This window comes from Onthophagus taurus, chromosome 1 (genome assembly GCF_036711975.1).
Source record: "Onthophagus taurus isolate NC chromosome 1, IU_Otau_3.0, whole genome shotgun sequence".
NCBI lineage: Eukaryota > Metazoa > Arthropoda > Insecta > Coleoptera > Scarabaeidae > Onthophagus > Onthophagus taurus.
Genome location: NC_091966.1, coordinates 32,123,788 through 32,136,804, shown reverse-complemented (window position 1 = coordinate 32,136,804; position 13,017 = coordinate 32,123,788). Strand labels below are relative to the sequence as shown.

Sequence of the window (13,017 nt, the reverse complement as noted above, 5' to 3'; positions counted from 1 at the left end):
ATTGAAACGTTTCGTTGTCGTGAATATTTTACTAGTGTTCGGTTGTGATCGATCTGTGTCATCATCGCGAAGTAAAAAACTAAAAAAGTTGTAATTTAATATGCAGTAATGGATTAGATTTGTTGTTTCTTCCCTTTATACCGTAATCAATATCGATAACCACCCCCAAAACTTACCTAATACTTCTCAACGGTAACAGTATAGAAATGTTGATCCCCTAGCATTAGAAGTTTGGTCAGGTTCTTTAGTGTTCATAAACCGTTAGCAGTTGGGAGACATTTGTCTTGTTTAGCGTTCGGGTTGTCCCCCTACGTCAAGGGGAAGGTAATTCCCATGTGCCTCAGTACAACCCCAAACCCTACATCTAATACATTTCAATCCATACTTACTTAAATTTTTAAAATATTAAATCTCTTTGTTTCAATATAATGTAATGGAAAGTAAACTGTAGAAAGTTAGGGTGGATCGGGCGGTAGATAGGGATAAAGTTGTCGGTCAGGTGGATTTGCGTTTTGACAGTGCCAATGGTCCCAATGGTCCCAATGGTTAGCTAGGGTCTGTAATTGCTTTTTACGGCTACCCTGCTGTCCACGGTAACTTGCTGTCACGATAATCTTGCCTGACCAGATTCGGAATTGCTCGAGGATTTTGTGTGTCCCGCGTTTGGGGATTTGAAGTTTTAGCAGTGCTGAAATATGTGCGCACGATACTTCTCTTAATCCGGTTAACTGCGCTTCGTAAACTCCGCACTGCCTGACATACAGAGAATGAGAGGAGGAGAAGAAATCGAGCGGTAAACAAAGTCACGTTTTCACGAAAGGAAGGGGTGCGAAATGTTGGGAAGGATTTTTCTAACAGCCGAAATTGAAATCGACGGAACGTATTAAAAAGTTTGATTGGCCCAAAGTTGTATCCGTCAATTCGATTAATTACATAGTTCACCGTCAAACCTATTAGTGGTGGATTTTCCGCAAGGATTTTCGTACTTAACACAATGATAAATTGAATTTCTTTTCACCCGACTAGTGGGTCAATCGATTCGCGTTGTACTTAATTATATTTCAGACTTGGATAATAGCTTTTTTCTTCCAATTAAATTAGAAAAGTCTGAAAACTTAATATTACCCTAGATTCATATTGATATAGTTTTTATTACGTTGTTCCGTAACCAAACTCGTTCCGTCACGTAAGATGTCTTTGAGGATTTCATCAAAGCTTTGTTATTAAGAGGATTTCAGCGGTTCACCGGCTCTACTGTAACTAATACCATTTACAGTTTGTAATTGGAATGGGTTAATTTTATCCTTCCAAAGGAAATATAAACTATCCGGAGGCAACGCAACCTCAGTAACGTGATAATCACTGATTACAGTTGATTAGAAACATACCAATTACGAAATCATCATCCCAAGTGATTCATACGACCTCTAAATACCCTAGATAGATGTCATTTACATATGACATAAATGTCAGATTTAACATTAATTTATTTAAAATGTTATCTCAAAAAGTTTATGGCTTTTGTAATCAACGTCTTTTTAATTCAATTAAAATAGTTCAATTTGTAACGTTACCAATATTGACGAGAATGGCACACACAGATTTCAAACCCCCAAATTACGATGATATTAGAAGAGATAGTGTAAAATGTCCGGATGTAAAAAGTTCGGCTTCAGCTGATGCAAGAAGATTTACATCGGCCGCAGTAACGTTAGTAGCAACATTAGGGGCTTTATATGGCGCAAAAAGTGTAATGCGACACTTTATTATGTCTATGTCCGCTTCTAAAGAAGTTTTAGCGATGTCTAAAATAGAGATTAAATTAGGTGAAATACCGGAAGGTAAAAACGCTACTTATAAATGGCGTGGAAAACCATTGTTTGTACGTCATCGAACTCAGGACGAAATCGACATGGCCAGAGCGGTGGATATTTCAATTTTGAGGGATCCACAAACCGATGAAGATAGGGTGCAAAAACCACAATGGTTAGTTGTAATTGGAATTTGTACTCATTTAGGATGTGTCCCAATGGCGGGTTTAGGTGATTTTGGAGGATATTATTGTCCGTGTCATGGGTCCCATTTTGATACAGCCGGTCGAGTTAGAAAAGGACCCGCTCCCTTAAATTTAGAAGTACCTGTACATGAATTTGTCGATGAAGAAACGTTAATTGTTGGATAACTTTGTAGTTCATATTTGTTGTTTAGCTTTAGAATTGAATATAAATATTTACTAACCAATTGGGTTGTTATTTTTAGAGATGAATAGTATTTTTTTGCGTTGTAGTCTCAAAACAATGATCACTTTTGCAATCAACATCTTTTTAAGCCTATTAAAATAGTTCAATTTGTAACATTACTAGTATTGACGAAAATTGCACACGCTGATTTTAAACCCCCAAATTGAGATGATATTAGAAGAAATAGTGTAAAAAATTTGGTTTCAGCTGATGCAAGAAGATTTACATGGGCAGCAGTAACATTAATTGCAGCGTTAGGATCTTTATATGGCGCAAAAAGTGTAATTCGACACTTTATTATGATGATTATGATTATGATTAAAGATGAAATAACGCAAGGTAAAAATGCTACTTATAAATGGCGTGAAAACCGTTGTTTGTACGTCATCGAACTCAGGACGAAATCGATATGACCAGAGCGGCGGATATTTCAATTTTGAGGGTTCCACAAACCGATGAAAATAGGCAAAAACCCGAATGGTTAGTTGTAATTGGAATTTGTTCTCATTTAGGATGTGTTCCAATGGCGGGTTTAGGCGATTTTGGAGGATATTATTGTGCGTGTCATGGATCCTATTTTGATTCAGCCGGTCGAGATAGAAAAAGACCCGCTCCCTTAAATTTAGAAGTACCTGTACACGAATTTGTCGATGAAGGAACGTTAATTTTTGGATAACTTTGTAATTAATGTTTATCGTTTACATTTAGAATTGAATATAAATATTTACTAACGAATTGGGTTGTTTTTGTTATTTTAAGAGATGAGTGGCATTTTTGGTCTTGTAATTTTAAAAAGTTTATTCTTATCAACGTCGTTTTGATACGATTACAATAGTTCAATTTGTAATGTTCCAAATATTGACGAGAATGGCGCACACAAATTTCAAACCTCCCAAATTACAATGTTATTAGAAGAAATAGTGTAAAAAGTTTGACAAAAGCTGCTGCTAGAAGATTTACATCGGCATGGCATCGGAAATTGCACTGGCTAGAGCGGTGGATATTTCAATTTTAGGGGATCTACAAAGTTATTAAGATAGTGTGCAAAAACCCGAAGATTAGTTGTAATTGGTATAAAATGTTGTAATAAGGTTGTAATATTGTCCGTGTCATGGATTTCATTGTGATACAGCCAGTAAAGTGAAAAAGTACCCACTCCCTTAAATTTAGAATTACCTGTAGACGAATTTATTGATGAAGGAACGTTAATTGTTGGATAACTTGTTAGTTAATATTTATTGTTTAGCTTTTGAATTTAATATAAATATTTACTAACGAATTGGGTTGTTATTTTAAGGAATGAGTGGCATTTTTTTTGCTTTCGGTAGAAAAAAGCGACACGTCACCATTTCCATTTCAGAGAGATTCCATTGGTTTTATTGTGCTCCCCTCAATGGGTGCCGTGTTCCGACATTTGGATGGTAAACTGTGCGTGAACGGGAAAACGGTTTATGGTGCTGCTCACGCAATTTAATCAATCGATACCTTGCTAGGTTATAAGTCGGACGTTTTGAGATGACTTGCTTTTTGTTGGATATTTTATCTTTATTTTATTTATTGGATGATATCGATTAGCTCATAAATTTATGGTTATAAATAATAAAACATTTGAAGCTATTTGTAATATTAATATTTATACTTACTTTTCTTTAAAAAATATATAATAGAAACGTGGAAAATAAATAATTAAATACTTCATATTTACTAATGTATAAGTTTAAATAGACTTTTTAGTTTTTAATAGTACCAAGTTCTCAATACCTTTTTTTAAGTGATAAATGAGAATCGGTTCTGGAAGCAACCAATAGGAACCTAATCGAAATCCGTTCGTTTGCAACGGAAGTAATTCTTTGTAGGTGGTATAAATTATCGAGCGAGCAACCAGAGCGTAGCGGTTAAATAATCATGAGTTTCCTGAGGATCTCGAATTAATTTACCTCCTTTTCGAAAAGTAGCGACCTCTTCTTTCGTTATCTTACAACTGCTATTATTTGTTCGATTCTTTTTTCTACTTTTACTTTCATTTCAATTTCAACTAAAGCTGCACCCATTAAAAATACAAAGGCGCGGGTCGATTTCGACGTTTACGCAAAATAAATCGTTCTAAGGGAGGATTATTAACATTTCCCCTATCGTCATTTGTACGCGGTCCTGAGGCTGTGGCAGGCTGCATCATTCTTTCGCCTACTGACGCCCCGTCATTTATTCTGGAACCCTACCGTTTAAACATTTCCTAAACGGCCCTTGCGTCGTTTACAAACTTTACGACGGTCAGTTAGTACTGACGTGCTGACGCTGAAAGTATCCGATACAACCGATACCCATTCGATCACCCATTCGATTATTTTTTTATCTTAAAATACTTGTTGCAATTTTAAGAAAGTTTTAGTAATCTTTGGTTGCTATTTTAATACAGTAAACTTATAATAAATGACTGGTACAGCAACTGTGTATTATCTTGGTGTACTGAAATATGGGCCACAAAACAATAGCAACGTGTGATATTGCACAGTCCGTGGAGCGGACGATGCACGATGGTTTTTCATGCGCCATTCTACAGGGAAATACTCTTTCATAACGCACCGACCGTCCCATTGCGGTGTATTATGGCCGTAAAGCTCTCGATTTGATCTCGAGTGGCCTCATCGGGCTCGTAAAGTTTGCAACAACGCCAACGGTGCAGATCCAATACAAAATCCTCGCGTGAAAATTCAAATTTTAGTATCAAATAGATAGGTACCCAGCAGTGTTAAACAGATTGTCGAGATTAACCCCACATGAATACACACAGAAAGAATATTTTCAACAAGAGAAAAACTTTTATACGTTCGAAATTTCTCTTCGAATTCCAGTTGTGTATGGAGTATATTCAATTTCAAATACCAGAGGGTGGAACTCAAAGCCATTTGAAACCATTACAGACGAGGAACGTGCGACACCTAGCGTTAGCTTTCACGAGAGTGAGTGGGTAGTAAAAGTTGGGGAGAGTGAAGTTGCCCTCGGCAGATGAACAAATGCGTTCGAAGGGGCTGAGCCCTAAGGCCCCATTATTTGCGGTCGCTACGACCGAAGATAAACTACCTGAATCGCGAAATGTGCATCCAGAAGCCATTGTGAGCAAGATACGCGTTTCCCAAGGTTACTTTCTAATAATGCTACAGGAGGAAGTCAAATATTTGCACATCATCCGGAAACCGACTCGACCGTTACTTGGTCACGTGACTAATCGGCAAATATCATTTCGAAATGTAACTTTGATTTATGTCGTTTGTAATGAGGTTATTCGGAAATCAGTTGACAGTATTGATATTTACTCTGTGGATGTTGACTCTATACAATAAATCTATTATGAAAGTCTTAAATATTTATTTTCATGCAATTTTGGTGAAGGTGGCGGTTAAATAGGGGGATGTTATTAAAAAAGAAACTAGAATTTTTTTGGGCAGATATTACACGAGCGGATTACACTGTTATAGCAAACTGGACGCAATTTGAGTGCGCTACTGCTTTCAATTGTTGTAGGTTCGGTAGAAATTTAATTTCAAGTTCTATCAGTATTATTATTTACTCCGTAACTTTTACTATTGTGGTTCACTTAACGTACGATTCTTACATATTGATTAAAATTACCAGTTACACTATTTATTAATCCATAAGCACTTGAAACGAAGAAATTAATTTAATCGTGACATCATGCATTCGGGTTCCTTTTGAAAATAAAGATAGACAAATAAAATTTAAAACGAATCAACATTATGGGCGATTACAACTGGATTTGCTTACACTCTACTTTCTTGCACTTTTATATGGTTGATGGAGAAATTTACAAATGACATGGTAACTGCAAAATACTGAACCTATAGAGATTAAGAACAAAGAATAGATTATGTAAGCTTTCGGTTAAATATTATTTATGTATGATTGATTGGAAAATATTCAACTGTCTCGTTCTTTTCACCTGCTTTTCCCTCTCCACAGACATTCTTCTCTTCACATTAATTCGCACCAGGTATTCTGGCAAGTTATGCCGGAGTGCAGTTTGTGATATAACACATATGTTTATTCCTTCCGTAACCACCAGCTTAAATCATTTAGATACGCATTCAATGGTCCATGCATAAAGAAGAATTGCAATCCATTTCCTCCAATGCACAGCTTAGCATTATGTACATTTGGAAATCCTATATTAACTAATTCTGTCCTATCCACCTCAATTTCATACTTTTGCTTTTAATCCTTGCAAATCATTCAAACCCTTTAACCACCTTATTCATATCCAGACTCTTTTCCTTCATCTCAACTATTGTAGATGGTAGATATAGTTGCCGTTCCCCCTGCAGCTTACCATGTCGCTTAGCAATCAATAACTGTGCCAAGACCATGTGTCTTGTGGCGAAGTTTGATTCATTTATAATCAATTCTATTCCAAGACATATATATAAGTATTGTTTCAACATCAATTTATTACATGATGATATCGCAATTCGTTATTTAGATACTATGTCTCAAATTTCATTTTATATCAATTCAACATGAATATCCATACAGTTGAAATAAAAAAAGCCTGAACGAAAAAAGAATTGAAGAGTCTGAAGAACACGTTAATACACCCTAGTTTTTGTTTAAAGCTTAATTATTGTTGTTCCAAAAAAGAATTATTATAAATAAGCTCATTCAAATTAGGCATTAACACTTTAAAACATGTAGAACCATCAAAAGAGTTTCAAGTAGTCATTAGTTGTAAAATTTGGGGGAGTGGAGTTATCAGGTTTTCCCTTTTAGACGAAGTTAAACCGTTAGTGCGAATGAAACTAGTTGAATTGATATTTTTAAATATCCTTTATGTATACTTTACAAGTAAGTGTTACAACTTGACACTTACAGCAATATTATTTACAAAATTTCAACAGGACGTACAATAGAATTTCTCGGAAAAGGTTAAGTGGAGATCAGTACCTGATTTTCTCAAGCTATTTCCCCATGGTCCTTTAACCAAACGAACACACTTCAAAGTTTCAAACTAATAGGCGGTGGGCGTTCTCGCAATGTTTACACTGACACGTTTAAACAAATAGGATGGTGGTCGGTGGGTAACTTCGCATTGAGGTCGAGACTTTTTAACACTCACGTTTGCGTGCGCCGGATAATTAACTAGGCAAGTTTCGGGCTTCCAGTGGTTTATCAGACGGACGGGTTCGGGAAAACTTACCACTGAACGTATGGTAAATTCGGCAACGAGGCGTAGGACCGTTTTTACCCTCATATCCACGTTTGGGTCGCGGTAAATTTTCTGAAAATCTTTATTGGAGTCGGCGGCGTGGCAATGGAAAATGGAAAAATATGCTTTTCGGAGTTATGGCGACTTATATCCGCGCAATAACCTCGCGTTATACGTGCATTAAACGGATAAAGGGCGCATGTAAATGCGCACGGGGCCACTCTGGGCCTCACAAATCTTGTCCATTGCAGGCAGCGACTCACGAAATCGACCGATTAAACCATGGCATGAGCTTTCGGCTTGTGTTTGAACCCTGGGGACGCCGACGGAGGTGGTCCAACTAATTATCTCAGGCGCTTTAATTAAATAACATATGATAATTCGCTCAAACTTGACTGGGGAGGACGTTTTGAATAAAGGGGAACGTCCCTTTCTCGTAACCCTACCGGTAATCAAGTGATGATGGACTCAACCAACTTCCTCTATTAATTAATTACAAACAAGAATATTCATTCTAAGCACTAAAATGGAAATTCTAAACTTTCACGATTCCAAATTAATAGTTGCCGAGAGAGTATTGAGAAATGCAAAGAGGATTCAAAACTGATAGTAGCAAAAATTAGAACCGAACCAATCCTCGTTTTCAATTACAGTATCGGACGTTCTACTATATACGAGTAAATCCATCGAGATCTAATATTAAATCGAATAGGACAGATGTCGGACGTTACGTTTTGAGATAAAATAACTTCAAAGTCACCAACCTAATGAGGGTTGAATCACTACCGAAACGGTGTCGGTAGATGCATTGTCAGCAGCACTTGATTAAGCGCAGCTAATAATCGTTCTGTGCCCGATGGGCCATTGTCAAAGGATCAGCAAACTTAGTTCGCACAGTTAAATTCCTGGACGGATTAATCAAAACACGCTCTTCGGATACAATGCTCCGTGCGCGACATCAAAGCAGGAATAATTGCTACCCCCCATGGCGTATGAGGACATACAACTGCATATAAACCCTATTCAATTCTATCATAGATTGTGAATCTCCTTTAGAGTACAACATACAACGACAATTCATATATAAATGGTATAAATCATTCGTTATCACTTAGAGACGTGCTAAAATATTGCAGACACCTTTGTTTCCATTCCCCCAAAAACTTTTAATCAATCTTAATCGTTCTCCTCCCCAATTTTAGATTCGTATATATCTTCCTGGACTAAAGTTACATTTAAATTATAATTGATATTAATAGCATGGATATGATATCCACAGTGCGAGTTTCATTTATCGTCGTTGTAAGCAAGGTTTAGAGGGAGAGTTTTATTCGGGCTGGTTGATTTTCATCGTCGAAATAACAATCCGGACGGACTTTTTGGTAATTGCGACCGGACGAGATAAAACAGGGGACGTGTACTGAACTCTATGCAAATTGTTAAGTACCTGACTCTGAGGTGAGTTTCATCTCCGAGCCCTTTTATGCAAAGTGCCCGTCGGTCTTCGCAGACGGCACCGTAAACAAGAAGGGGGCATCCTATATTTGCTTCTTGCTTTTTCGGTGTGGACTAAATATTTTATGGTGAAGTCGTATGTTCACAGAGGACGCACACTATTTCATACACCGGGGACGTTGGTTTAATATTTAAATGATGCATCAATGTCAAAAGGAATAATATTCCTTTCTCAGACTAGAAATAACTCTATTTTATGTTAGCTTAGAGTTCAAGGTTTATTTGAAGTGACTTTTGGTTAAATTGGTAGATAAATAATAATATAGGTTTTAAGTATGAATTAAAACCTATAGACAAAGATAAGGTAATCCAGCTTTTCGCTAAAGCTGCTGTTGTCAAAGGAACGAGACAGAATGAAATCGCTCGAATTCACATATACGTAAAGTGGGATGCGCGCTGCAGTACCGGCAACATAGCCGGATGTATACATCCATTGAAGGTAAGCTAAAGTCTAGAACTCGAGCTCGACTATGTATATTGTAACTAATGATCCCCTGAAAGTGCTTACAATTAAATTTAAAATACCCGCAGCCGACAGAATCTCTCTCTCGAGCGAGCGGCTCAGCCGGCGTGGATCAAGTGGGTGGTTTCCACAAATCGCCAGGTGTACACAAAGTACACCGACGTGCATTAATAATAAACTGAAAGGCAGTGGGAAAGCGAAGTGTGGCCGCCCTCTACTGGAGCATTTCTAGTATGGGGAAAAGCTAGGCCAAAGTGGAGCGGAAAAGTTGCACAAGTGGATTCGCGCGGAAAACTTGCTGGGACTAATATGGTCAATGTGCCTTTGGTTGTCCGGTTAATTAAGAATTTAAATCTCCTCCTGCATGCGAATTAATAATTTAAAAACGCGAAGGAAACTCGGTCGAAGGTTCACTTGACTCTCGTGAAATTAAAAATTTAATAACCGACCTTAATACTTCCAGCTTCTTTAAACACTATAACCGATTCACTTATAAAGAGAATCTTACATTTTCTCTTTTCAACTTCATTAAAAAAAGATGTACTCTATAAGATTTTTTCGTGCGTCATTCTTCGTCATAAAATTCAAAGATGGGGGATATTTCCAACACATGTGTACCTGTACACATTTTTCCTGTTTACCCTGCCCCTGACATTCAATATCTGCTTCTTGATTGAGAGCTACAAACTTTATTTTATCGGACAATCGCAGGCGCCAAAAAAACCGACCGGGAAGGGAAAGTCTATAAAAGTTTTAGAACGCCGTAAATCATTCAGGGCCAATCGATTGTAATACGTCAAAAACTTTTATTTCGGGGTTTAACTTAAAGTTTCTTCTTGTTATTCTTTTATACGATTTTTAATTTCGAAATGAGAAGGTTAAAGTACACTAAAACTTCGATATAATAGATTAATACGGGAAAGGGAGTGTCCGTTATACAGAATGGTCCGTTTAACGTGAGACAAGCGATTATCTCGAAAACGGTTCATTTTACATAAAAAGAACCAAGTGAAAGTTGTTCTATGCGAAGGGGGAAACCATATGACGATAACATTTTTTGACCTTGACCTTATTAAGGTTTTAAATTTTTAAATAGCACCTATTTTTTTGATTGCAAAATCTGAATCTATGGCTAAAAGTAAAAAAACTAAATAATTTTTTTATTCAAATAGTTTTAAATATTGTTTATGTATAAAAAAATGATTAAGCTATACTATTAATCAACAAAAACTATAAAATTTATAATAAATGTTCAAATATTTCCTCACCCAGTTCAATACATTTAATAAATGTATTTCCTTTCTACTTTCTTCACATTTTAAAACGTTTTCTTGGCTACTAGGTTTGCAAGCATTTCTTATCCGCTCTTTTATGTTTTCTGGCGTAGTCGGTACTTCGCGGTAAACATTATCCTTAAGGACGCCCCACAACAAAAAATTAAGAGGTGTTAAATCAGGTAATCTGACAGGTCAGGAAATTGGACCTCCCCTTCCAATCCATCGCCCAGCATAATCCCGATCTAAAGCTTCACGTGCAATATGTGAAAAATGTGCTGAACACTCATCATTTTGCAACCACATATTTTGTCCTTCTTCCCCGCTCAAATCTACAAGTAACGTTGGTAAGACGTCATCTAAGAAAATTCGGTACTTCTCCCCATTCAGCATACCATCAATAAAGTATGGACCAATCAATTTATCTCCAATTATGCCACACCAAACATTAACTGACCAAGGTCGTTGATGTTCTACTTCACGCAACCATCACGGATTTTCAACGCTCCAATAGTGCATGTTATATCTATTGACTTGCCTGTCCTTTGTTTGCTATCCGAGAATAGCACATTTCCAAAGAAATGAAGAAAAGAAAAGAAAGAAAATGTTTAAAAATTCATAAACCTTATTTGTTCTTGCTAAATTATAAACGTTAGTTAATTGTTTCTGAAGAAGTTTCAAAACCACACAGTAAAACTTTTTTATTTTTTTTTAGAATTACTTTACTTTTATCCACAGATTCAGATTTTACTATAAAATATATAGGGTGCCATTTAAAAAATGGGTCGTGACCTTCATATAACCTTGAAAATAAGGTTAAGGTCAAAAAATGTTATCGTATATGGTTTCCCCCTTCGCACAGAACATTTTTATGTAAAATGGACCAACCTGTATAAAAAGTTATTAATTTGCACTTTATTCTGTTTTGATGAGTAATTTTAACACACACAAATTCGGATAGCTACCCACACCGTTGCGTTCAGTACACTTAATATTTATACCAAAAAACGGTAGATTCTAAGACGACTGCTATATCCCGGGAACAGATGCACAGCTCGAAGACCCGTTCGTGATGTCATGCAATAAGTAAGCATTTCAATACTATTTCACACTTTGATTTAGCAGATGCTTAATTTATTCTCTTCGTGTTTTCTAATGTTATTAGTTGGAGACTTCTCTTGCGTCTCTTAAGACGACTAAATCCGAATGTTTCTAGTTCAAGGTCTAGTGTTGGTTCTACTTTTAATTCAATAAAAATGTTCAACAATCTAGCACTGAATAACAATTAAAACTAGAACTAACACTAGACTTAGAACTAGGAAGTTGTGTTAAATTCGAATGCTTATATTTACGAACCCATTTGATGAGCTCCGTATAAAATGGACGATGTTCGTTTTAACACAAAATTTAGTTTCCTAGCTTAAAATATTTTATTGTAAACGTTTTCTAATAGCTATATACGGAGTTCCAATTTGTGCGAAAGGTAACGTTGGCTGCATTGAAACATGTAGGGCGTGCGTAAATGGTTCGTTTGATGCAAATCGCAGATTTTACCGGTTGAATCTGTACCAGAAAATTAATATTTGTTTCAAAACGCAGTTTATGTTGAAAAGTACTTGTTTCAAAATGCAGTTTCTTGTTTCAAAATACCGCTTATAACTACTTCAAAACAAATGAAAGGTAGTGAGGGCATATCCGAAAAACGAGCAGGAGACCGTTGTTCCAAAAGATATGAACCTAAATGTTAAAGTTATTAAATTCATCTGAAGTCTGAAGGGCAGCGAGTCTCATTACAGTAGGTATAAGTCAAAAAGGATATATTTGCCAAATTTAATATTGATTTTCGATCTCCAGCCTCCGACGAGTCTAGCTTCTGCTACACACTTAAGAATCAGATATAAGTTGGAAAATGCACCAAAAACAAATGCATGTTGGAACTGCGATTACATAAGCTTTCTGAAAAGTTTAATATTATAATGAATAACAATCAAGAAGTTGGATGGCATAAGGGACGCAAAGAGAATTTATATCGACAAAAATGATACGAATAAAGTGACAATAAGTTTTATAGAAATGATAGGAAAATCTCGAAAAAAGCTTCGCTTAAAAAATCTACACCTACGATGGTCTGTTAAAGAGAAGAAACTAAAAAACATTGACTCCTTATGAGATAAGTGTTATAGTATAAAAAAGTTAACTGGAGAAATTGAGAAGAACTTCAGTGGTACACGGAACTGATAGAGTATCCCAAAAATGGAATTACCAACAATGATGAGAGCGGCCCAAATAAAGAATATGACTGCGAAG

The 13,017-nt window shown here is 36.3% G+C and overlaps 1 protein-coding gene across 1 annotated transcript; it reads left to right on the top strand.

Annotated features, from left to right (window-relative positions):
• Positions 1–1,481: 1,481 nt before the first annotated feature.
• On the top strand, positions 1,482–2,318 carry LOC111417612 (cytochrome b-c1 complex subunit Rieske, mitochondrial-like). Its single transcript, XM_023049945.2, has one exon. It carries the CDS (start codon positions 1,496–1,498, stop codon positions 2,180–2,182), a length of 687 nt encoding a protein of 228 aa, XP_022905713.1. The 5' UTR covers positions 1,482–1,495; the 3' UTR covers positions 2,183–2,318.
• The last annotated feature ends 10,699 nt before the right edge of the window (positions 2,319–13,017 follow it).

Coding starts and splice junctions, on each gene's coding strand:
- LOC111417612 (XM_023049945.2), top strand. CDS start 1,496: ATGTTATCTCAAAAAGTTTATGGCTTTTGTAATCAACGTCTTTTTAAT.